Here is a 27109-nt window from a genome sequence, read left to right on the forward strand (position 1 = left end):
CAGTGGGCCATGTGATGGCCATTGCCTTCTGACATTCTGTCCTTGTGTACTTTACTTGAGCCGCACAGCTCCCGTGATCCTCGTATGTGCCAGGCCTGCTGCTCCTGCCTTTGGGTTTTTGCACTGGCTGTTCCTTCTTCCCAAATGCTGTTCCCACATACCTGTATGACTAATTCTTTGCCCAAATGCCACTTTCCAGTCAGACCACTTATTTAAATCTTTTGCCTACTCCCCGTTTGCCCTTATCCTACTTTTTTCTCTTAGCTGTCCTCACTCTTTAATGTACTCTAGAATTTACTTCTGCTGTTAATTATCTCCCTTCCCTCCAGAATGTAAGACTCCCTGAGAGAAGGGATCTTTTATCTCTTATTTATACCAATGACTCAAGTGCCTGGTCCTTATTAGGTGTGAATGTCTTTAGTGAGTGAATAAATGGGCAATTCTCAGAAGAAACCTGAATGGCCAATAACCGTTTGAAAAGATCTTCAGTCTCACTAGCAATCAGGGGAATGAAAATTAAAACAACTATAAGATCCCATTTAACACCTTGCTGATGGCCAGAAATTTTAACATCTGACGCTGTTGTGGGAAAATGTTCTCTCATACGGTGCCCAGTGGGGGTCTAACTTGGCACAGCATTTTGGAGAGCTGTCTGGCAAACCTAGGACACGGCAGTGCACTCCTGGAGGGGAGAGGACAATGAAAGCAGAGAAGAACACGGAGGAAGCTTCAGTAATGATCTGTTTCTGTTTCTTAAAATTTAAAAAAAAGAAATAAAGTGAATCAATATACATGTGCTGACATGGGTAGATCTCCAAGATGTCAAATAAAAAAAAAAAAAAGCACATTTCAAAATAACATATTTATAACCTATTTTTATTTCTCCCATATATCTGTTACTTCTACAATTAAATTTAAAAAGAAAAGCACTTAGGTTATTTCCAAAAGTGATAAACAGAAAGTAACCTTTATATTTTTTTCCTTTTTTTTTTTATATAGTCAGTTTCATGCTGTGGCCTTTAGCTTTTCGTCTGAATGTTATGAAGTGATATTTGAGTAATGAATGGGTAAATCATTTACCTTAGCAGAAAGTGTTCAGTAATGGTAATTTATTATTCCAAGGAAAGAACTAGAGCATAAAGCAATTTGTCAAATTTAAAAGGCATTTCCCGGTACCGCGCACTTTCTGTGGGTAACAAATTAAAAAAAAAAAAAGAAAGAAAGAAAGAAAGAAAAAAAGAGAGAGAGAAAGCAGCAGCATTTATTAATGACCATCAACTTTAATGCGGTCACTGATTTTTTTTTCTTCTGGTATGTTCTCAGATTGGTGCTCTCCTCTGTCTCAGATTATTTTGCTGCCATGTTTACTAATGATGTCAGGGAAGCAAGACAAGAAGAAATAAAAATGGAAGGTGTTGAACCGAATTCACTATGGTCCTTGATTCAGTATGCATATACGGGTAATAAAACTGAAAATATAAATCTAAAATTATAATAATCTTAAAATTATGTTGCACTATGAGATTTCAGATTTCTGCTTTTAGGAAAGCCTGGCAAAACTAACAGTGAATCCTGCTGTTGGAATCACCACTGCTGATGATACCTTTATAAAAGGTTAAAAATCTCTATATTAGAATCTTTAAAATGGTGGTCATAATTAAACCTGTGATTGGCATTTTTAATTGTTAGTATATGTGTAATGGTGAGCGCTGTGAAATGTGTAAGCCTAATGATTCACAGACCTGTACCCCTGGGGCAAATAATACATTATATGTTAAAAAAAATTATTTTTTTTACAAGAAAAGTATAATAATTAGATGAATAATGTAATCTTTTTAAGTTATTGCATTTAAAATTTGAGCATTATATTTAATAGGTTTGCCACTTAATTAAAGCATCATTTAAAAATTCTGAAAAGAAGCCATTTGTTTTTTTATTTTAATAGAAGTCACAAAGAGCTAAAGGGTTTTTTCATAGTTAGTACTTTTCTTTTTTCTCTTTGGACTATCTAAAACCATCTAGAATTCATTTACAGAGCTCTTGTTTAGAATTATTACTGTTAACACTGATTGTTTTATAAATTATAGTTAATATAGTTCTATGGATAATGGAATTTCTCTTTATCATTTAGGCCGCCTTGAATTAAAAGAAGATAATATTGAGTGCCTGCTGTCTACAGCTTGCCTCCTTCAGCTTTCACAGGTTGTGGAAGCTTGCTGTAAGTTTTTAATGAAGCAGCTTCACCCATCCAACTGTCTTGGAATCCGTTCTTTTGCCGATGCCCAGGGTTGTACAGATTTGCATAAAGTGGCTCACAATTACACCATGGTATGTATTTCCTGAGACGCGGAAGGGCATGTGCTCTTGACCTCATCGTTTCTTGTTGCAGACTTACCTACATGGTGCTCTTTTCCCCTGGCTCTGCCACACATCCTGAGGTTCAGGTTCACGGTCTACTGCGTGATATTGTCATGGAGTTACAAGGGGAAACACCAGGTCCTATTTCTCCGGGATATGTGAGTCAAGCCTGAAGTTATTACAGTCGCTAAGAAACAGAGCAGTGGCCTAGGACTGTTCTAATCAAGATTTTCAGATCTGCTGCACTTTCAAGCAGGGTTTCCCCGACATTTTCCTCTGTAGCAGTTGGATGAATTTCAGAATTGCCTGCATACTCACAGATGGAAATTGGTGACGGCGATGGGATGGGGGGTAATTGGTGCAGTACAGATGATGGTACAGATGGCTTTTTATTAAAGGTAGATCTGATTATGTGTAAGAAGCATTTTTAGCTGTGTGGAAAAATGTGGGTATGAATTGTAGCAAATTGTGTGCTCAAAATAAATTACAGAGGAGGTTCTTGTTCAGACACTGGAGGATAATGGATACAGACTGATCTTGGACAGCAAGAAAGGAAGGGCATGTTGAGGGCATGTTGTTAGGACCAGGCCTCACTGTCTTCACAGTACGGGGATTTGGAGAAGGGAGGATATTTGGATTTTTAAGGAATGACCATCTTGTCCCACCGTGGTGTTAAGCCTTCATAGCTGGGCCAAGACTGAGAACTGTTGTTTTGTCTCCTGCAATTAGGCCAGTACACCTCCTAAGAGAAGAAAGAATATGCACACACTAGTTATCCATGGTACTGATTTTTATCAACCTGGAGATGTTTTTGTCTACCTTCTCCATCCTTCCATGGAGTTGGCTTGTCTGTGAAAGGATTGGCAAATACTTTAGGAATCTTTCACTACAGAAATAGAGATTTTGGAGATTTTAGAGGTTTACGACTATTGGGAAGAATAATTCTACCTACTTCATAAGCTTGATGTGAGGATTAAATGAGTTCCTGGGAGTGTAGCACTTAAAATAGTGATTGACCCATAGCATATCCAATCAATAAATGATATCCTTAGCATTGTCCCATCACCGCACGGATTTACTCTGTTCAACACAACAGGGATTGATGGGAGTGAACAAAAGCACTCAGACCACAGGGCGACCTTTACGATTCGTACTGCCCTCTGCGGTATCGTCACTTCTCAGGAATGTTTCTTGTTTATTTTTATTTTTAAGATTTTTATTTATTTATTTGACAGAGAGAGATCACAAGTTGGCAGAGAGGCAGGCAGAGACAGAGGGGGAAGCAGGCTCCCCGCTAAGCAGAGAGCCCGATGTGGGGTTCATTCCCAGAACCCTGAGATCATGACCTGAGCCGAAGGCAGAGGCTTAACCCTCTGAGCCACCCAGGCGCCCACTGTTTCTTGTTTATAACAGTCATAGAGATTGTGTGACAAGGCAATGCTATACAGACCTTGCATTTTCTGGAAATTGGAAAAATTTTTCCCCCACCTCCGTCTTTTATCGTTTCCTTGCAAATTTCTCATTTTGACCTTAAACCTCAGGTTCAAATAATTTGGGAAGTAAGATAACTATAAATAAAATTGGGTTCCTTTTCTTTCATAATCATTCCATCATTTAAATAGTATCTCTTTCCTAGGAAGGAGTTTGATTCACATGAAAACATTTCTATGCATTTAGGTCAGCCCGTTGTTTATACTAGAGGCACAGTGGCTGCTTAGACATAAATTAAATTTAAATTAGCTCTTTTTTTTTCTTAATTAAAGCTGGCATGCAGTGTTATTTTAGTTTCAGGTGTACAACATAGTGACTCGACAATTCTATACATTATGCAGTGCCTACCATGATAAGTGCAGTTACTTTCTGTAACCATACAGAGTTATTACAATATTATCGATTCAGCTCAATGTTTTTAAAGCTATTTTCATAGCCAATTAGTTGGGTACTTTTGTGTTTTTTTTTCCCCTCAGGGCTATTATTTGACATTCAGTTTCAACAGAGAGGTGAAATTTAATTCTAATAACAGTAAGTCATTTAGAGGCAGACTGTCTGATTTCAATTGTTGCTATGGGAACTCAATGAAAATGTATAGCAAAATTCAATCTTCAATTTAAATAAATCCCTCAGTAATTTCATTTGCTTGAAAGCTAATTCCAAATGGAGAAAGGATGTTTGCTAGCAAGTGTTTGGTAAGGTATAGCTATTTATATCACAAAATAGATTTTGTTTAAGTTTTTATTTTAATGCTAGTTAGTAATACAGTGTTATATTAGTTTCAGGTGTACAATATAGTGACACAACAGTTCCATACGTTACCCTGTGCTCATCACAACGACACAGAATAGATTTAAAATCCGAAGTAAGGGGTGCCTGGGTGGCTCAGTGGGTTAAGCCACTGTCTTTGGCTCAGGTCATGATCTCAGGGTCCTGGGATCGAGCCCCACATTGGGCTCTCTGCTGAAGCAGGGAGTCTACTTCCCTCTCTCTCTCTCTCTCTGCCTGCCTCTCTGCCTACTTGTGATCTTTCCCTGTCAAATAAATAAATAAAATCTTTTTTTAAAAATCTGAAGTAAGCATCATGCCACATAGTGAATTCAGTTGTCACAATCAGTAAATGGTACACATGCTAGGAATGTCCACTCCACCTCTAGGAACACAGGTGGGACAGGATGAGGAGTTCTTCCTTGTAATCCCGAAATCTGGAAACTTGTTCTCACTCTGACTGCCACTGAATGTGACCTGGCACGAGTCCTTTAACCTCCACCAAAACCTAACACTGGATGTGTCATTACAGGTATTTAATGGCAGTATTGTTTTGTGAAATAAATATAGGCATTTAATTTTAAATTTTTGAATTTTGTTTCTCGACCTAGAAAAAACACTGAACTTTGCTAAAATACCTGCTATAAAACCAAATAATACTTTTGAAAAGCACTTTGTGTTTAACCTTGAGGTCAGTAGTCTTTCTGTAAGTTGTTGAGCCTCGATTTTTCACTTAAAGTGAATTGTCCTAAAATGGAAGGGGCATGGTTCTGAAATAGAAAATCAACAAATAAATAATAATATATATAATAGTCTTTTTCTCCTTGATGAACTAATACCATGGCATTGGTAATGCCATTAATACCATTTGAAAGCAACGCAAAAGTTCTGTCAGTATGCCTTAAATGCCTTAAATGTTGATTCTCCTATACTCTACCTTTGAGCAATTAGAAGTGTGTATTACTTTGATTTCTTGAGAATCTTACCTAACGTTATGTAATAAATCTATTTCCATGTATCTATGTGATATTTGTTTTTGAAATTTTTAATGCCTGCTTAATAGCCCATTGAATTACAGCCCCCTATAGCTGGACCTTTAGGCTAATTCCCATTTTGTACTATTATAAATAATAATACAGAGAAGCATCATTAGAGAAGCATCGGCTTTCTTTTTCCTCTTGTGAATTATTTATTAAGGATTAAACTGCTAGTAGGATAACTGGGTTGAGAACTTCAACATTTTTATAGCTCTTACAATGTGTTACCAGCTCGTTTTATAATATCAGTATACGATTGAGTAGAACGGTTTACATGAAGCCAACATCGAGGTTTTATTAAAATATATTTCTGAAAATGATAATCCATCATTTAAAATAGATACATTTGGGCATCTTTAACAAATCATGATGAATTGAAGCAATTGAATTTAGTTAATTATTCATGCATGGTTTCCTGTTAAGAATTGCTAAGAAAGGAATGTCAACCCAAGATAGATTTTAGATCAGTACCTAATTTGGGTTACTGCAAGCTATATGGAACCTATAATTCTCATTTTAATATAGAAGATGGTTGCTGGTAATCCTTATCTCTGGATCTAATTTCAATGGCCCTACCTATTTCACTAAAACCATGTCTGCTGAGACAGCCCCAGCACACTAGGAAGTGTAAGAAAAACATTAAGGGACAATATGCGTAGCATTTGCATTTATGTTATAGCTAAGTAAACAGTCCATGCATTAAGACTTGTAACTTTGCACACCAGATAGTAAATTTCCCATCTCTTCAGGCTGTTCAGCATAATATCCTAGTAAAGGTCATTATCTCCCAGCTGAAGTCATTTCTGTTTCCATTTCAAATTAAAAGGAGCCTGATTCTAGTATGTAGTTGCAACTGAATTATCTTCAGTCCACGGTTCTGGAGTCCCAGTGCCTTCGATGTCAACACTTCTGCTTTGGCTCTTTTTTCTCTGAGACCAAAAGGACGTTATACATAAATCAGATTTGTAGTTTTTAAAATAGACCTAAAATCCTGGGTGGTCTCGTGAATTACATTAAAACACTCTTGAAGGCCAGTCAGAGCCAGAATAGCCCTAAGGATATGTAGTCTTCCCTGGGCAGTCTGAGAAGGCTTCTGTGGTCCAGGTCGGTCTTGGGAAACCCAGCCACCTGGCAGCCATTTCTGGATAAGAGAAAGAACTTTCCAGCTCACCCAGGGATCTGGCTGGACATAAGCCAAATTCTTCTACAACCACAAATATAACCTAACTTGGATGTTAGACTATCCTGCATCTCAGAGTCTCATTCATTTTTTTCTACCCTCTACCTCTCAAAAGACTTACCAGAACTATTCCCTATCTCGAGTAAAGCAAAGCCTAAGAATCCCAGATCCATGTTTAAAGTGTAGCAAATGGTAGAGGCCCTTGCGTGGCTCAGTCAGTTAAGTAGCCGGTTCTCAGTATTGGCTCAGGTCATGATCTCAGGGTCCTGGGATCGAACCCCACATCAGGCTCTCTGCTCCACGGGGAGCCTGCTTCCTCCTCTCTCTCTGCCTATCTCCTCTGCCTACTTGTGATCTCTGTCTGTCAAATAAATAAATAAAAATCTTTTAAAAAAATTATTTAAAATAAATAAATAAATAAATATTTTAAAAACATAACATGTACCAAATGATAAAATATTTAATTCTACTGCTATGGAGACTTACAGTGTAACAACATAATAGCAGCTTAAATGTTATTTTATACTGTGCTTCTTTCCTGGTAAACAGTAATGCTATTGTTGGGAAGCTTTCAAGTATAAACTGTGTTTTGGCATCTAATCCAAAAATGTTTATTTTCTCTTAACAAACTGATGGACAGAAGGAGCAATATTGTTGAAATGTGCAATTTTTCCCCTCTAGGAACATTTCATGGAAGTAATTCGAAACCAGGAATTTGTATTATTACCAGCCAGTGAAATCGCAAAGCTCTTGGCGAGTGATGACATGAACATTCCTAACGAGGAGACAATACTGAATGCTCTTCTTACTTGGGTCCGTCATGATTTGGAACAGAGACGGAAAGATCTCAGTAAACTTCTGGCTTATATTAGGCTACCTCTTCTCGCACCGCAGGTAAACTGTTTTTTGATTATTTAAAATCAGTATCCTAATTTCAACAACGTTTGGGTATTGATTTTATACTAATCATGTTAATATTACATGTCTATAGGTTTTATCCCTTTTTTTCCCTTTGGCTCTTCTACCAGATAAGATTCTTTTACATATCCTATGAAGTATGTAAGTGAAAAGATACTTAACTAGAAAATATTTCTGCTTGTGCTTTTGACCCAGAAGTTCTGGCTGCCTAAATTGCATTATAACGTGATCGCTTAGGGGTTCTTAATTTTATTTGATTCAGTTTACAAACCTATCCTAGCAATTGAAGAATTAGTAAAGCCATGGGTGAAAGTAGCAGTGGACAGAAAATTTAAATTAATTTAGATTAATTCATTTGCTACATGTTTATTAAGTACTCACTGAATCCTGGATTCTGGTGATTTATAAACTGAGGCATGGTAAGTGTTCCAGCTCTGACATCTTAACACTCTGTGTCTTGACATATTCATAAACCCCAGGCTCTTCATCTGTCAGGTGGAGATAATATCCTCTTTGACCATCTCATGGTCAAAAGATGAGATTATTATGAAGATGAGAAAAGTGCTCTGTACCATCAAATGTGCTACAAATAATCATGGTAGGATTATCAGCATTGTTTTAGAATTGAAAGCTGCCTGGTTAGTGTATTCAAGCAGTCAGTCTGAACACATTTGCATGCATAATTTCCCCTTTATACAGTTCTAACTGGGCTGAAGAGCATTCCCCCCTTCTCTGCAGTTTTGCCTTCCATGGTGTCAGCCAAGGTCAGGAAGCCGATGGTCCTCCCGACCTCTATTCAGGAGGTCAGTAGGATCCTTCCATACATCACTGGCCTATGTCACTCACCTCACTTTATCTCATCCCATAGGTGTCTTACCGTCTCAGGTCATCTCAAGAGGAAGGAAAGCACGTACCATACCATTAGATATTTAGAGAGACTGCATTCTCATAACTTCCATTAGTTTCACTCTCCTGTTATTATTTGCTGTTCTCTTACTGTGTCTGACTTTTAACTTAAACTTGATCATAGAGACGTATTAGAGGGAACAAAAACATGGTTTATATGGGGTTCAGTGCTATTTATGGTTTCAGGCATCCATGGAGGATCGGGAAACATATCCCCATGGTTTAGGGAGACTACTGATTGATAATTAACTCTGCTGCTTAGCTCGAAGGCTTGAATAGAGCAAGAGGCCTTGAAAGTGAAGAAAGAATGAGCTGTGACTGCTCAGGGCAGATGTTCATTGTTCAAGTGCCATAAATTTTATCTGCTTTGTATTTATCTTGAGGATTATGTATTATTTCCAGCGGTTGTTAGCAGAAGCTATTGTGCATTCTCTACCTTACAGAGTAAGTGCTGATGCTTTAGAAGAAAGACGTCCGCTTCAGAGGTAGAATGTTATGTGAATTCATAGAAGTGAAACTGTTGCATAAACTGTTGCATAAACTGTTGACAATTCAGGAAGAATAACGCTGTAAAACGTTTCCCTTAAAATCAGATTTAAGAAGGTTACGTTTTATGGGTACTTGGCAGATGTTTCTTTCTTATCCTTTTCTAGGTTAAAGCAAATAAAATCTGAAAAATCCTAGTAGACTTTGAAAAGAATCTGTGTGATTAAGTAACGTGATGACTGACTTCAGTCCTGCAGTTTCATATATTTGTGATACTGTATTTGCATGGTTCTGAGAGACGTTCAGCATTTCTGTTATCCAGGATATAGCTGATGATCACAACCATAAGATCTTAGAGTTGAAAGGTGATCATTTAGCCTGTTGTACAAAGGAAGTAACAGACCAAAAAAGTAAAACCATATACTTAAGATCCAAAAACGATTTTCTAAATTTCTGCCCTTCTGCACTGTAGTTTTATTTGCCTTTGTTTCTTGGCTAACCTTGGAGAGCTAGTAAGAGACAGAGGGAGAACTTGAACCCAAGTTAAGTTCTGTGCCTTTTTCACTGAACCAGTCAGCCTCCTGAACATACTCTGTGTAAAATTGCTGGGTCAGGGGAGGTATATTAAGTGGAGGAAGAAATAGATTAAAAAATAAATTTGTGATGACAAAATAATGAGAGGAAGGCTGTGATAGGTATAGGAACATGACATGAAAGTAACTGGAGTAGCCTGCCTGGGCTCATGGTGGGGAAGCTGGGAGAACTTTCTCAAGTGTTCCTCGGTCTCCATCCTGAGTAGCTACCCAGCAGAGGGGCCATGAGAGCCCACGAGAAACGGGAGGTTGTATCTGGTTATGGAGTCTTGAGCAAATACGTCATACTCTGGAAATTATAGGATAAGGATATAGGAAAAGGATAACAATAAAATTATCCTTTTATTTAGGAAGATTCTCTGCGTTGCGGAGACTGGATTGGAGCGGTCCAGGTAGAAATCCATTAGGAAGACTGTTGGATTCAGACAAGTGAATTAGGTGCTTTTGGGCAGTGAGAAATTGCCAGGCTCAAGAGCTATTTAGGAAGTAGAAGTGATGCACCATCATGACTGATTGGAAGGTGTGGGGTAACAAAATAAGAGGGATCCTGAATGATTCTGATTTGTGCTGTCAAATAAGGCAAAGAATACAGGAGGAAGAGCTCTGTTTCAAGAGGGGAAAAAAATGGAAGAATCATGTTCCCAGAGCTTCTTGGTACCTTTAATCCTCTCGGAGCCTAGGAAGTTTTGAAAATTTCTTGTTTAGGTTGTCACAGCCAAAAGGAAGAGAATGACATGGCCCAAAGAGAACACAAGGGCACCACGGGTAGTCGTAATTAGTGGTAGTTAACCCTGCCTAAATAACTCGGGTGCTCTTAAAAAAAGATTCCATGTTCAAGGAGGAGGAAATTCTAACAGCAGCAGATATGACAGAGAAGACAGTTAAGGACAGAAGATCCCCTGGATTAGCCCATTTATTCTCAAAGTGTGGTTCCCAACTCTAGGATTTGCACCACCTGGAAAGTTATTTAATATACAGATTCTACAGCTATAGGATCTGAGCCTCTGGTGGTGGGGCCTAGTAGATTGGGCTTTAATATGCCTGCAAGTGCTGTGAACTTGAACACTGAAAAAAGAAACTGAAATTTAAAAAAAAATAAATAATGTGTCTGTAAGTGGATTTGAAGCACACTCACGTTTGAGTAGTGGGGACCGATGTCATGTGACTGATGTCACATTCCCTGTATGATTCAAATAAGTCACTTAACCTCTCTGAGCCATGTTTTTCTTTTCTGCAAAGATAATAACATGTTGCACTATTGTGACACTTAGAGATACTAGTAGGAGTGTTTGTTTTTTTCTTTCCTTGCTTTTTTTTTCTTTCCTTGCTAAAAGTGAAAGGCAATTTTGCAAAATGATAGTTATCAAGTGATGAAGTGTAGAAGTAGACCCAAATCAATAAAACATTGGGTTTTATTCTGGACATTTTTATTGTAAAAGGTAGGAAAATGTGACAATTATTTAAATTGTCCAGTGGGTATCAAATAACAAGTGACTAATATGAACTGGCCATCAGGTCCAGTTACCTAAAGAACTTATATTTGTAAATAGGTGAAGGGGATTAGGAATACACCTATTATCACGATGAGCACTGAGTACTGTATAGAATTGTCAAATCACTATATTGTACACCTGAAACTAACATAATACTGAATGTTAAAATTCTTAAAAATTATAAATAAAAATTTTTTTAAAAATCCACTTTTGCAAAATAGTTCCTTCCTCAGTGAACTTTTACTCTTCTCTGTTAATATGAAACACCATTCAGTCAAGCTATAAAGGATGCAACTTAAATATATAGTAAATCTATTATAGTGTCTCCCACAGTAGATCCTTGAAAAGGCCTGAGAAATAATATATGTAATTATCATCCTCTACCAACTGATCATTTAGTGTGGTTGGTTGTGGTGGCTTTTTTTTTTTAACTCTGAATAATCCAGAAGATACATGTTTGTGGTTTTTTTGTTTTACCTTTGAATGCGTTACAGGCTTTTCTATTTGATCGAATGTTAAATGTGGATAGGACAGATGTACATTACTTAAAATATTTTGCCACCTAAATTCTTTTTTTTTTTAATAAAGATTTTATTTATTTGACAGAGATCACAAGTAGGCAGAGAGGCAGGCAGAGAGAGAGGGAAGCAGGATCCCTGCTGAGCAGAGAGCCCGATTCGATTCAAGGCTGGATCCCAGGACCCTGGGACCATGACCTAAGCCAAAAGCAGAGGCTTTAACCCACTGAGCCACCCAGGCGCCCCACCACCTAAATTCTTAAAGGTCCCAATGGTTAGCTTGTATTTTAACTATCTTGGTCTTCACTATTCTGTGCTTAATTCCCATTACTGTTTTCTACTGAAAGTCAAAAATGTAAAATAAGCCAGGATTTACCTTTACTGTTCTTTTAATGTGCATGTTTTTGATACCAAAACGTTTTTAAAGCCTACAGAATTCAGAAATTATTCACATTCTATCCTTTACTTTAAGAAGTATTGGAGGGGGCAGTTTTAGAGAAATAGTCATATGGAGATTAAGTATGTGACTGAAGATAAAAATGTACACATTGAAAATGTTTCTTCTTTATTTAAAAGCCTTCATTTAAGTAATTTGTCATTACCTAATGGCAGAGAAGACATACCGTGTTCATCTAAAAGGCAGAGTATCCAAGAGTCTATAATTTTTAGTTCTCTTTCATTGCCTTCTGAATGATTTTCTGAATTATTTCTGGTACTTTCTATTTGATTAATCTGATATGGATTAATGGCTTTATATTCCCTTCTATTACTCTCATCTCTCTACTTAAATATGATTAATCTCATTTATTCATAATGTATAGAGACTGTTAACATGTTTAAGAATATCCTTTACTTCAGGGTGCCTGGGTGGCTCAGTCAGTTAAGTGTCTGCCTTCGGCTCAGGTCATGATCCCGGGGTCCTGGGATCGAGTCCTCCATCAGGCTCCCTTCTCCCTGGGGAATCTGTTTCTCCTTCTGCTCCTCCTCCCACTCATTCTTTTAATCTCTCTCTCTCTCAAATAAATAAATAAAATTTTTTTAGAAAAAGAATCTATTTTACTTCAAATTGCAATAACTATTAAGTCTCCCAAGACTTTAGTTTCTGTAATTTTTCACATTTATTTTTATTTAGAAAGGACTAAAGTAATTAGATATAATGGAAGTAATATAAACATTAAGATCAATCGTAATGAGCCAACTCAGTGCATTATTCGGTTACGGTTTCTGTAACAAGTATAACTATACTTTGTGTGCATAGAAAAAATATGGAATAATTAATATCATAATTTATACCCTGGCATAGGTCCTGAGACTTATGTCTTAATTTGGCTTTTTGCTGTTAACATGCTGCTCTCAGTTTCCAAATGCCACAAACCCTTCTTTATAGTGACTTTTGTTTAGAGACTCTTCCATTGTCAAAATGTGAACATATTCTCAAAATTATTACTCATTTGCATTTGCCAAGTAAAACTTCATTCCCCACCCATTTAAATGGCTAAAATAGAAGGAGATCATAACAATTGTTCGTGAGAATGTGGGGGAACAGGAACCCTCATATGTTGCCGGTGGGAACATTAAATGATGCAGCTACTTGGGAAACAGTTTGGCAGTTGCTTAAAAAGTTAACATGTATTTACCATATGATCCAGCAATTCTATTTCTAGGTATCTACTCAAGAGAAGTGAAAACATTTATCGACATAAGGACTTGCATGCAAATGTTCTTAGCAGCTTTATTTGTAATAGCCAAAACCTGGAAATAATCTGTGCCCATCAACTGTGAACAGATAGACCAAATGTGGTTCCATAAATGGAATATTATTTAGCAATAAAAAGAAATGAATTTGCAAAGAGCCCTTGTGCATTGTGGGAATATAACTTGGCGTAGCTGCTGTGGGAAACAGTATGGAGGTTCTTCAAAACATTAAAAATAGAAGTACTGTATGATCCAATAATTCCACTACTGGGTATTTACCCAAAGAAAACCAACACTGATTCAAAAAGATACATACACCTGTTTGTCTTGCAGCATTATTTACAATAACTAAGATAAGGATGCAACCCGTGTGTCCATCAGTAATGAGTGGATAAAGAATATGTGGTGTGTGTACACACACACACACACACACACACACACACACACACACACACAGAGGAATATTATTCAGCCATAAAAATGGATGAGATCTTACCATTTATGCCAACATGGATAGTCCTAGAAGGTATTGTGCTAAGCGAAAGAAGTGAAACAGAGAAAGAAAAATACCGTTGCTTTAACTTACATATTGAGTCTAAAAACAAAACAAAAAGAAACAGCCATAAACCCAGAGAACAAACTGGTGGTTGCCAGAGCAGTGGGATGAGGGATGGGCAAAATGGATGAAGGGGAGTGGCAGAGACAGGCTTCCGGAATGGGATAAATAAATCGCGGGTGTAGAAGCATATATGACAGCATAGGGAATATAGTCAGTGTTGTCGTAATAGTGTTGTACAGTGACAGATAGTGTGCAAACACTTGTGGCGAGCATAGCATAACCTGTAGTTGTCGAATCACTATCTTGTACACCTGAAACTAATGGAAACTTGCGTGCCAACTACAACAAAAAAAAATGTTTTATAAGAGAAATGAAGTACTGATACATGCTACACATGGATGAACCTCATAAAACACACTAAGGAAAAAAAGCAAGACACAAAAGACCACATGTTGTATGACTTTATAGAAAACATCAAAAACAAAAAAAAAGGCTAATGAATCTGTAGAGACAGATAAACCCATGGGACAGGAGATGGGAACAGAGATCAAACAGCAAAGTGCATGTGAGAGGTAGGTGGGGTGACGAAAGTGTCCCAAAGCTCTTTATGGTAATGGTTGCACAACCTGGCGAATTTGCTAAAAACCAATGAATTCTGTACTTCAAATGGCGAATTGGATCATCTGTAAGATATACCTTATATTATCAAATAGGATCCTGCAGTGTATCAAAAAGAATGGTCCACTATGACCAGGAACCTTTTTTTCCAGGAAGAATGATTATCAAGAAATCTGTCAAGATAATTATTATATCAGTAACTTAAAGGAGAAAAAGCCATATGATCATATCACGAGGTGTATAAAAGGCATTTGGGAAAAATGTGTTTTTCACCATTCTTAGTTTAAAACTCTGAAGTAAAAGAGGGAGAAAAGAAAAGAGCCCAAATATAATAAAGATGGGTTATTAAATGCTATAGCAGCTTTCATCCTAGTCGAACACTAAAACCATATTATTTCAAACCAGAAACAGGTACTCTGTGTCATCCTAGTTATTTACCATTGCTTTGTATATTACAGCAATTGTAATAATAAAATAAAAATGAAGCAATCGACATAAACGTTAGAAAGTGATGTCCACTGTCCCTGTTTGGTTGTGATTAAAATTGTATGCCTAATAACTATAGTTTTATAAGGGAATATAGTAAAATAGTAGATTATAAGTTACAACAATCAAAAGATTTTTCTCTCCAGTAAAATATATGCAAAATGAAAATAAAGATCCATTTCCAACAGCAACAAAAATAGTAAAATATATAAGATCTGTATTAAATGTGTATATTTAATTTTTTAAAAAGGCATATCACCTGTATGAAAAAGGTATACAATAAATAGAAAGGCTGCCTGAAAAAACTTAATATCATAAAATGTAAATTCTTCCAATAATGCAGTTCATATTAACATTCCAATAGGATCAAGTTGGTGAAGGGGAATTAGATAAATTTATCTTTATTTTGTAGGGGAATTAAAGATTCAAAAATAGCCAAGAAATCTATGAAAATGAACAGTAAGGGTAGATTTCTATGAAGAAGTCAGAATATGCTGGGATGCCTGGGTGGCTCAATTGGTTAAGCATCTCCCTTCAGGTCAGGTCATGGTACTGAGATTCTGGGATGGAGTCTTACACTGGACTCTTTGCTCAGCGGGGAGTCTGCTTCTCACTCTGCCTGCTGCTCTCCCTGCTTATGCTCGCTCTCTCACTCTCTCTGACAAATCTTTTTTAAAACCAGAATATGTGGGGCGCCTGGGTGGCTCAGTGGGTTAAGCCTCTGCCTTCGGCTCAGGTCATGGCCCCGGGGTCCTGGGATCAAGCCCCACATTGGGCTCTCTGCTGAGTGGGGAGCCTGCTTCCCCCCCCCTCTCTGCCTGCCTCTCCACCTACTTGTGATCTCTGTCTGTTAAATAAATTTTTAAAAAATTAATAAAAAAATATAAAAAAAACAATATGCTATCAAGACACTAAAAAAATGTGGTATTAGAATAAGAATAGACAGGGGCGCCTGAGTAGCTCAGTGGGTTGAAGCCTCTGCCTTTGGCTCAGGTCGTGATTCCAGGGTCCTGGGATCGAGCCCCGCATCGGGCTCTCTGCTCAGCAGGGAGCCCGCTTCCTCCTCTCTCTCTGCCTGCTTCTCTGCCTGCTTGTGATCTCTGTCTGTCAAATAAATAAATAAAATCTTAAAAAAAAAAAAAGAATAAGAATAGACAAAAAGATCAATAGAAAAGAAGAGTCAGAAAACAGGTCTCATATATCCTGAGATGTATTTATGAGAATAATATAACCAAGGTTTGATTCACTTGGAAATGGAGGAGATTGTTTAATAAATGGTGCTGGTACAGAATTGGCGATCTACCTTGAAGGAAATTAAAATATTCCTCAGCTCAGGTGCCTGGGTGGCTCAGTCGGTTGAGTATCTGCCTTGGGCTCAGGTCATGATCTCCGGATCCTGGGACTGAGCCCTGCATAGGGCTCCCTGCTGAGCAGGAAGCCTGCTTCTCCCTCTCCCCTGCTTGTGCTCTCTCTCTCTCTTGCTCACTCTCTAGTAAATAAATAAAATCTTTCAAAAAATAAAATATTCCTCAGCTCATACGCTGTTTAAAAATTAAGTTCACATAGATCAATAGGCTGAATAAAAGAAATACAGCAAAAAGAGGTAGGGAGGGGGAAGGAGAAACAAGCACAAAAGGAAAAGAAATACATTTTTTAACTTTTTTGCTATTTTTAATTTAAAGTCAGTTAATTAACATAATGTATTATTAGTTTCAGAGCTAGAGTTCAGTGATTCATCAGTCTTATTTAATACCCAGTGTTTATTACATCATATGCCCTCCTTAATGTCCATCACCCAGTTACCCCATCCCACCACCCCCTTCCCCTCCCGGAACCCTAGGTTTGTTTCCTATCATTAAGAGTTGCTTATGGTTTGTCTCCCTCACTGATTTTGTCTTGTTTTATTTTTCCCTCTCTTTCCCTATGATCCTCTGTTTTGTTTCGTAAATTCCTCATACGAAGGAGATCATATAATAATAGGCTTTCTCTGATTGACTTATTTCTCTTAGCATAACGCCCTCTAGTTCCATCCGCATCATTGCAGAAGATAAGACTTCATATTTTTTTGATGGCTGAGTAGTATTCCATTGTATTTATATACCACCTCTTCTTTATGCATTCATTTGTTGATGGATATCTGTGCTCTTTCCATTGTTTGGCTATTGTGGACATTGTCGCTATAAACATTGGGATGCAGGTTCCCCTTCAGATCACTACATTTGTAGAGGTAAATATCTAGTAGTGCAATTGCTGGATCAGAGGGTAGCTCTATTTTCAAATTTTGAGGAACCTCCATACTGTTTTCCTGAGTGACTGCACCAACTTGCATTCCCACCAACCATGTAGGAGAGTTCCCCTTTCTCAGCATCCTCACCAACATCTGTCATTTCCTGACTTGTTAATTTTAGCCATTTTGACCAGTGTGTGAGGTGGTATCTTATTGTGGTTTTGCTTTATATTTCCCTGATACGTGATATTGAGCATTTTTTCATGTGTCTTTTGGCCATTTGTGTGTCATCTTTGGAGAAATATCTGTTCATGTCTTCTGCCCATTTCTTATTTTTTGTATACATATAAGTTTTTCTTTCTTTAAAATTTTGGGATACGGTTTGTTCTAACAGACCAAAATATACCCTAAATCTAATGTATGGCTTTGTTCTAGTCTCCAGCCTGATCACATTCTCTCCTTTGTTTTTTTTTTTTCAACCAACTTCTTACCAGATTCCTTTTCTGCCCATTTCTTGATTAGATTATTTGTTCTTTGGATGTTGAGTTTGTGAAGTTCTCTATAGATTTTGGATACCAGCCCTTTATCTGATAAGACAAGAAAATCATCTTTTAAAAGGCAGGGTGGAGGGGCACCTGGGTGGCTCAGTGGGTTAAAGCCTCTGCCTTCGGCTCGGTTCATGGTCTTAGGGTCCTGGGATCGAGCCCCACGTCGGGCTCTCTGCTCAGCGGGGAGCCTGCTTCCTCCTCTCTCTGCCTGCCTCTCTGCCTACTTGTGATCTCTGTCTGTCAAATAAATAAATAAAATCTTAAAAAAAAATAAAAGGTCGGGTGGAACCGTATCTATTCATTTGCATAAAATTATATAAATTTTAAAAAAGGGATTCAGTGAAGCACAAGGTATGTAAATTATCGTAGGATAATCACCATTTAGAGTTCTTTGCTCCTTGAGAAACTGGTAAGTTGTTTTTCTGGTTTCGGGTTTGTTTGTTTGTTTGTTTGTTTGAAGATGTGGGAAGGGCCAGGGGAGAGGGAGAGAGAGAACCTCAAGCAGACTCCGTACCCAGCACAGAGCCCATCTCAGGGCTCCATCTCATGACTCTGAGATCATGACCTGAGCCAAAATTAAGAGCCCATCTCAGGGCTCCATCTCATGACTCTGAGATCATGACCTGAGCCAAAATTAAGAGTTAACCACTGGGTCACGCAGGTGCCCCTGCTATTGTTCTTTGAGCCCCATTTGGAGAGGTTGGGTAAATGCAGTCTAATTAGTCAGCTTCTACTTACAATTACTCTTCTTCAGTTAAAATCATTTCTAATTTATAAGGTTAAAATGACTTAGTTTAGAAAACCTAGACAATATAGAAAAGCAGTAAAAAGATTATTTAAGAAGCACCATTTCTCCACTATCCAGAGATAAACATTACTCAGGTTTCAGAGCATACCACTTATCCTCTTCAGTTTATGTTTTTCAATGAAATTTAAAATGTAAATCTTGTACATTGTAAATATTGCATATTTTAGTTAAAAATAGGTGTCCAGTCTTGGATTTTTTTTTTCCCTAAATGAGATCCTTTCCATTTGTGAACTATATATTCTTTTAATTACTATTTTCTTGCTCATTCAGCATACATACTCATTATTCTTTTCTAGTTCCTGGCAGACATGGAAAATAATGCACTTTTTCGGGATGATATAGAATGTCAGAAACTTATTATGGAAGCGATGAAATACCATTTATTACCAGAGAGACGACCCATGTTACAAAGCCCTCGGACAAAACCTAGAAAGTCAACAGTTGGAACGTTATTTGCAGTTGGAGGAATGGATTCAACAAAAGGTATTAAATAATCTTTTTTGGGAGGGAACGTGGGGGTTGGTGGGAGGAATTTTAATTAGTAACACACATGGCCAAAAAGCTCTTTAGAGAAATGGCTGGTTCCAGGACTGGAAAAATACAAGGTAGACCCAGAACATCTTGTAGTGCTAGAAAGTAAGGGAGCACTCAAAGAATGATGCAGACAGTTCAAGGGACAGAAGAGGCCATTTGTAGAGGCCCCTTCTGTCCAAATCTGGGATAATTTCAACACCAAAATAGATAATGATGATAAAAGATTATCATTTATAAAATCAGGAAGTATTCATGAGTCCACACTGATACAAATAAAGACAGGGCAATGCATCATCTTGAATTTCTTCTGCTTTAAGGGATATAATTGGAACAAACGATAAGATCCAAAATAAAGTCTGTAGATTAGATAACAGCACTGTATAAATGTTAGTTTCCAGATTTTGATGACTGTAGTATGGTTTCATAACAGGGTTTCTTGTTTTGAGAACGATACGCTGAAGTATTTAGGGTACAAGGGCATGGCGGTGGGTTCGGGGGAGTATGCATACCATATACATTGAAAGCAAATGTAAAATATCCGCAATTGGAAAATCTTGGCCATGGGTCCCTGGGAATTCTTTGTACTGTTCTTGCAACAGTTGTTACTAATGGCAACAATAATAGTAATAAACATTATACATAGTTCCTACTCAGTGCGAGGCAGTGTGCTAGAAGCTCTCTGTGTGTTATCTCTTAGCGTACATTCATCTCCCTTCCCTCTGAATTCCTAGTACTAATAGCCTTCCATCCCCTGACAGCACCTCTCTGAGTTAGGACTACATCTCTGAGATCAACTCATTCTACTTCTTCCCTCACCCTTTCTGTTCTAGCCCCACTGGCCTCCTTGTTCATGTAACAAGCCAAACATTATCCCACATTGGGGATATTACATTAGCTCTTCCTTCTCACTGGAATGCTCTGTGCCCTAATGTTGGAATGCCTAGCAGAACTTATTCACTCAGATCTCCAAACATCAGTCTAACCAAAAAGGCTTCCATTGGCCAGTCATGAGCTGTCCATCACTTTCTGATCTTGTGCATACCTCTTTGTATCTCATTCCTCTGCTTATGTTTCTTCATAGCACCTGATCTGTCTACTTCTTCCTTACCCCCTAGGTAAGCTCTGGAAAGCAAGAAACTTGTTTTTTTCAACAGTCCATCACAGAGCCTAGAACAGTGCCTTGGACGTAGACAGCATCAATAAATATTTGCCATATGAATGGAGGCTGTCCTTTGCCATCTCTTGAATTGTTTGTAGGAATGAAACCCTCGATGCATTATTCACATCTAAAGATTTCTTTTTTGTATGATATCCTTAAAGAACACAAAAATGGGTGCTGTCACCAAAAGAGTTTTATTGTATTTTAACTTTTAGCTTCATGGTAACAAAGGGATAGCTGTAGATATTATCCCATATAACATAGTATGGTACTATATATTTATAGTAACTTGAGTTCTAAATATAGGCTTGATCACTGAATGGTAGAGAAATATGTAAAGTTAAATAGCTAGTGAGTTATAGTATAAATATTTGAAATGTCTGGAGAGCCACACAGTCCAGGTAATCAATCTGCAAATACTTACTAAGTATTTCCTATATGCCTCGAACTGGAGCTCAGCTTTGTAATCCTTACCAGCATTTCTTCTCCATCTTTCCCTCTCTTTTTTAAGGCTGTAATTGTTATTTTTGTATTGCTTATATTCTCGTGTTGCTTTTATTTTCATATTTTCAGCTTACATGAAAGAGCTAGTTGTTGTTCAGCTTTCATCTCAAACTCTGTGTGTTCAGGTCTTCTCTGAACATGTCTCCCAGGGCGCTTGGGTGGCTCAGTGGGTTAAGCCTCTGCCTTCAGCTCAGGTCATGATCTCAGTGTCCTGGAATCGAGTCCCGCTTTGGGCTCTCTGCTTGGCAGGGAACCTCCTTTCTCCTCTCTCTCTCTGCCTGCCTATCTGCCTACTTGTGATCTCTCTCTGTCAAATACATAAATAAAATCTTAAAAAAAAAATGATGAACATGTCTCCCAGACTCGGAGGTTGGAACTGAAATTCATCATTTTTTGGTGGCATCAGTGGACACCAACCCCAGCTCATTTAGGCCAAGAAGGAAGGCCATGGAGAAATGGGCAGGAACTATGACCACTGCACCTTCTTTATAAAGCCTGCCTTGGATTTTAAGTCCTAGGTACAAGTATCTATTTTACTAGCTGCCGGCCCATCCTGGGCCCAAAACTTCCAAGGAGAGTGAGGATGAGTATCTGTCTTCAACTTTATGGGAGATGGGGTTCCTGCCTCTCAACAAAGCTCTTTGGTTCCGTGGGAAGTTCCCCATGCATGAGAAAGGGGTACCCAAAGTAAATAATACATTTTCTTTCAAATCTTATCTTCTATCACCCAGCCTTCTTTGGAATGGGTCTTTTTTTTTTTTTTTAAAGATTTTATTTATTTTTTTGACAGAGAGAGACAGGGAGATCACAAGTAGGCAGAGAGACGGGGAGGAAGCAGGCTCCCCGCTGAACAGAAACCCTATGCGGGGCTCAATCCCAGGACCCTGAGATCCTGATCTGAGCCAAAAGCAGAGGTTTAACCCACTGAGCCACCCAGGGGCCCCTCAAATGGGTCTTATTCTTCTAAATTTCCATTGGTACTTTCCAGTTCCTGGTAGCCTCCTATCAGCCTCCATCTTTTGATCATGTCCATTGAGTGTGAATAGCCTTCCTTGTGTTGTTACTCTGGGCCAGGCATGACGTTAAGCCCTTCCCCTATCATTTTTAATCTCATGTTCATAATATCTCTAAGAGCTGAATGTTGTTATTGCCCTAGGATACCTGTGCTTAGAAGAGTTCACGGTCTTCCCCAGGAGTACACAGCTAATTAGTGATGGAATCGGGATTCAAAGCAGGCATTCACTCGGGAGACTACACCCTCTGCTTCATTACCTCTTCTTTAACATGCACTACTCTGCTCAAAAAGGATAGCGTTCTTCATTTCTCACCACCTAAGATGCCAGTTCCTTTTTCTACTTCCCAAGACTTTCTGTGATCTGGCCATTGTTACTTGACCAACCTTATTTCTGAGCCTTTCCTAGATGCCAGTTTCTCTCGCCTGTCCTATTCAAACTGTCTTCCCTGGCCTTAACTTACTTTGTACCCAAAGTCTTTGTAATGAAGACAGTTTGCATTCATTGGATGGCAGTCTGATCATTGGGTTCCTGGTCCCTCCATATATCTTAGTAGAGGGCACAAAAATAAGCTGCAAATGTTTCTTAATAGCCATGAAGGAAAAGAATATATTTCTGCTTACTTTTTTAAAGGTTAATTGTTTAGTATAAGTCAGGGAAGTTCTAACCTTTTATATAGAATTTTATAATTATCAGGAATTTGTTATTTGGGGATATAGATATATATTTTTTTGAAGATTTTATTTATTTATTTATTTGACAGAGATCACAAGTAGTCAGAAAGGCAGGCAGAGAGAGAGGAGGAAGCAGGCTCCCTGCTGAGGAGAGAGCCCGATGCGGGGCTTAGATCCCAGAACTCTGGGATCATGACCTGAGCCAAAGGCAGAAGCTTTAACCCACTGAGCCACCAGACACCCCCCTCTGGGGATATATATATATATATTTTTTTTTTAAGATTTTATTTATTCATTTGAGAGAGAGACAGTGAGAGAGAGAGCATGAGCGAGGAGAAGGTCAGAGAGAGAAGCAGACTCCCCATGGAACTGGGAGCCCGATGCGGGACTCGATCCCGGGACTCTGGGATCATGACCTGAGCTGAAGGCAGTCGTCCAACCAACTGAGCCACCCAGGCGTCCCGGGATAGATATATTTTTTAAGAATTATGTTTGATGGGATGCCTGAGTGGCTCAGGCAGTTAAGTATCTCTCTTCAGCTCAGGTCATGATGCCAGGGTCCTGGGATCAACTCCCGCATCGGGCTCCTTTTTCAGCGGACACCCTCCTTCTCCCTCTGCCTGTGCTCCCCCTGCTTGTGCACCAACCCCCCCGCTTTTTCTGACAAATAAATATATAAAATCCTTAAAAAAAAAAAAGAATTATGTTTGGTCATACCAACATACTTTTCTATAACTTGTTTCCATCTTAACTAATGACATCTACAAAACCCTATTTTCAAAATAGTTTATATTCTGAGGTTTTGAGTAAACATGGATTTGGGGGGGCATTATTCAACAGCCTTGATAACAATATTACTTCCTTTAAAGTTAAATATTATAGGGATGCCTGAGTAGCTCAGTCGGTTAAGTGTCTGACTTTTGATTTTGGCTCAGGTCATGATCTCAGGGTTGTGAGATCAAGCCCTGAGTGGGGCTCAAGTGGGAGTCTGCTTGGGATTCTCTCTCTCCCTCTTCCTCTGCTCCCCCTGAAAATAAATAAATAAATCATTTTACAAATTAAAATTAAATTAAACACTATATAAAGTACCCCATAAAAATATCAGTTTTTTTGCAAAAATGTCACAAGAGATTATGCTTTGACTTGTTCAGTAATATCATCATATTACAGTTATTTATACTGTGTCTATTGTTTAAATTATCTTTCTAGTAATGTATTTGCATTCTCATGCAAATATTCAGTGGTTATGAATAAAATTTCAAAAGTGAGTGTTAAAAAGTAAATTTATGTTTGGTGTTGGCTAAGGAAATTTTACTCACCAATTCATAGAATTATGATACTGCTCAGTGAACTGGAAGTAAAATAACTTCAAATGAAAAAAATATATTCCTTAAACTCATTAGTGAAGAAAGATGATTACCATTGGCTTTTTATTTAACAGAATCAAGACATTTTTAAAGATCAAATTTAGAGTGATGAATAAAGTATACTATTACATAAAATATGAGTGTATGAATAAAATCTCATTATACCTAAAAATTATAAAGAAAGATTATTCAAGCTCAAAAAATACTTTTGAACAGACATTACATACAAGGAACTCTATTTGTGGCTGTGAAGAATACAGAGATGGTGGGGTGCCTGGCTGGCCTGGTCCATGAAGAGTCTGGCCCTTGATGTCAGGGCTGTGAGTTCAAGCCCCATGATGGGTGTAGAGATGACTTAAAAATAAAATCTTAAAAAAAAAGAACACAGAGATGGAAAAAGACTTGGAATCTATCCCACATAACCAAAGAATTTTGTAGGGTAAATTAAAAAAATAAAAACTGTAACATATGAGGAAAAAAATATATGTATATACATATATATATCACAAAACTTTCTGAATTTTAGGAGATTATTAATAGTATTAGTGCTCTGATGAACTAATTATAACAAATACTTTAGAATAAATATTTGTCCTGATTTTATTTCTATAAAGATAGCTTTGATTACATGTTGTGTTAGAAATGTAGAATGAAAGACATAAAACAGATTCTGATCGAACACTTCCTAAATGGAGGTTGGGTTCTTTTAGAGGGGTGGGACTTTTACACTTCTTTTTCACTTCATAAAACAAGAGAGTTCCTGGAATCCTTTAATCCTTTTTTTTTTTTTTAAGATTTTCTTTATTTATTTGAAAGAGAGAGTGAGAGGGAGAGATAATCTGAAGTAGACTCCATACTGAGTGTAGAGCACAATGTGGTGCTGGATCCCACAACTGTGAGATGATGGCCTGACCTGAAACCGAGAGTTGGGCGTTTAACTGACTGAGCCACCTGGGCACCCCTGGAGTCTCCTAATTCTTAAAAAAATGTAGGCAGAACCAGATAGTTACTCCCAAACTTCCCACACTCATAGTTTCCAAAGTTCATGATCTGCCCTTGCGCTTTTAACCTTCCAGGTTGCAGTAGATGTGTACCCCCTCCCTCCTCCTAGGAAAGCCAGCCCCACACCTGTGTTCTGACACTGCTCTTTTCTCCCTCCTCAGGAACCTCGCAGTTAAGTAGAACCCCTTTAGCTTCTTTCCTCACAACTAGATCCTCCCCATTAGCATGTGAGCAAACTCAAGTTTACCCAGTTGTTGTTGTTTTTTTTTTTTTTTTTAAGATTTTACTTATTTATTTGACAGACAGAGATCACAAGTAGGCAGAGAGGCAGGCAGAGAGAGGTGGGGTTGGGGGAGGAAGCAGACTCCCTGTTGAGCAGAGAGCCCAATATGGGGCTCGATCCCAGGACCCTGAGATCATGACCTGAGCTGATGCTTAACCAACTGAGCCAGCCAAGTGCCCCTTTATCCAGTTTTAAAGCAAAAAAAGCAAAACCTCTCTCAACCCACTTAGTATCTGCTCTCTCTCCTCCCTTTAATAGCCAAACTTTCATAGAATCATCTTTGCTTATTGTCTCTTATCCCCTTACCTCTCCATCATGCCTTAACCACTCAGACAAGGGACTCTCCACAAAGTTATTAATGACCTCTGTGATGATAAATTTAGTAATATTTTGTGGTCTTCATCTTACTTGGTCCTCTTGGTAGCATTTGATACTGTTAGTAGTTTTACTTGCTACAAAATTTTCTTTAAGTTTTTATTTTAAAAAATTTTTTCCCAAAAAAAAAAAAATTTTTCCCCTCTATACAGTTAATTTTCTTAAAGATCTAACTTATTTATTTGGAAGACAGAGAGAGAGAGCGAGAGAGAGCACAAGCGAGGTGGAGGGAACAGGGAGAGGGGAGGAGCAGGCTCCCTGCTGGTGCTCATCATGACAAGTGCACTCCTTAATCCCCATCCCCTATTTCACCCATCCCCCACCCAGCTCCCCTCTGGTAACTATCCATTTGTTCTCTCTCGTTAAGAGTCAGCTTCTTGGCTCTCCTCTCTTTTCTTTTCCCTCATTATGTTAATTTGTTTTGTTTTTATTAAATTCCGCATATGAGTGAAATCATATGGTATTTGTCTTTCTCTGACTTATTTCACTTAGCATTATACTCTCTAGCTCTGTCCATGTCATTACAATGGCAAGATTTCATTCTTTTTCATGGCTGAGCAGTATTTAATTGTGTATATATACACCACAGCTTCTTTATCCATTCATCAATCCATGGACATTTGAGTTGCTTCCATATCTTGGCTATCATAAATAATGCTGCTAAAAACATAGGTGTGCATGTATCCCTTTGACTTAGTTCCTTTTTTAAAAAAGTAGGTTTCATGCCCAGCATGGAGCCCAATATGGGGCTTGAACTTGTGACCTCGAGATCAAAGCCTGAGCTGAGATCAGGAGTTGGTCGCTTAACTAACTGAGCCACCCAGGCACCCTTGAATTAGTGCTTTTGTGTCCTTTGGGTAAATACCCAATACTGCAATTGTTGGATCATAAGGTAGTTCTATTTTTAACCTTCTGAGGAACCTTCATACTGTTCTCCAGAGTGGCTGCGCCCATTTGCATTCCCACCAAGAGTGCCACAGGGTTCTCCTTTCTCTACATCCTCCCCTACACCTGTTAATTTCTTCTGTTGTTGATTTCAGCCATTCTGACAGGTGTGAGGTGATACCTCGTAGTTTGATTTGCATTTCCGTGATGATAAGCATCTTCTCATGGGTCAGTTGGCCATCTGCATGTCTTCTTTGGAGAAATGTCTGTTCTTGTTTTCTGACCATTTTTTAATTGGACTATTTGGTTTTGGGGTGTTGAGTTACATAAATTCTTTATATTTTGGATACTCACCCTTTATCAGATATGTCCTTTACAGATATCTTCTTCCATTCCATAGGCTACTTTTTAGTTTTGTTAATTGTTTCCTTTGCTGGGCAGAAGCTTTTTATTTTGATGTAGCCCCAGTAGTTTATTTCTGTTTTTGTTTCCCTTGCTTCAGGGAACCTATCTAGAAAAAAAGTTGCTATGGCCAATGCCAGAGAAATTACCACCTGTGTGGTAATTTCTTCTAGGATTTTTATGGTTTCAGGTCTCACATTGAGGTCTTTAATCCATTTTGAA

General features: G+C 38.1%; 1 protein-coding gene across 3 annotated transcripts in view; it reads left to right on the forward strand.

The window, feature by feature from the left end:
- KLHL5 (kelch like family member 5) overlaps positions 1-27109 on the forward strand; it is an 89216-nt gene that overhangs the window by 34834 nt on the left and 27273 nt on the right. For all 3 annotated transcript variants that reach the window (XM_032334106.1, XM_032334104.1, XM_032334105.1), the window contains 4 exons: positions 1324-1460; positions 2132-2328; positions 7516-7728; positions 18986-19172. In XM_032334106.1, coding sequence (XP_032189997.1) covers positions 1324-1460; positions 2132-2328; positions 7516-7728; positions 18986-19172 — 734 coding nt within the window. The remainder of the gene's footprint in view (positions 1-1323; positions 1461-2131; positions 2329-7515; positions 7729-18985; positions 19173-27109) is intronic.

Source organism: Mustela erminea, chromosome 2, assembly GCF_009829155.1.
Source record: "Mustela erminea isolate mMusErm1 chromosome 2, mMusErm1.Pri, whole genome shotgun sequence".
NCBI classification, from domain to species: domain Eukaryota; kingdom Metazoa; phylum Chordata; class Mammalia; order Carnivora; family Mustelidae; genus Mustela; species Mustela erminea.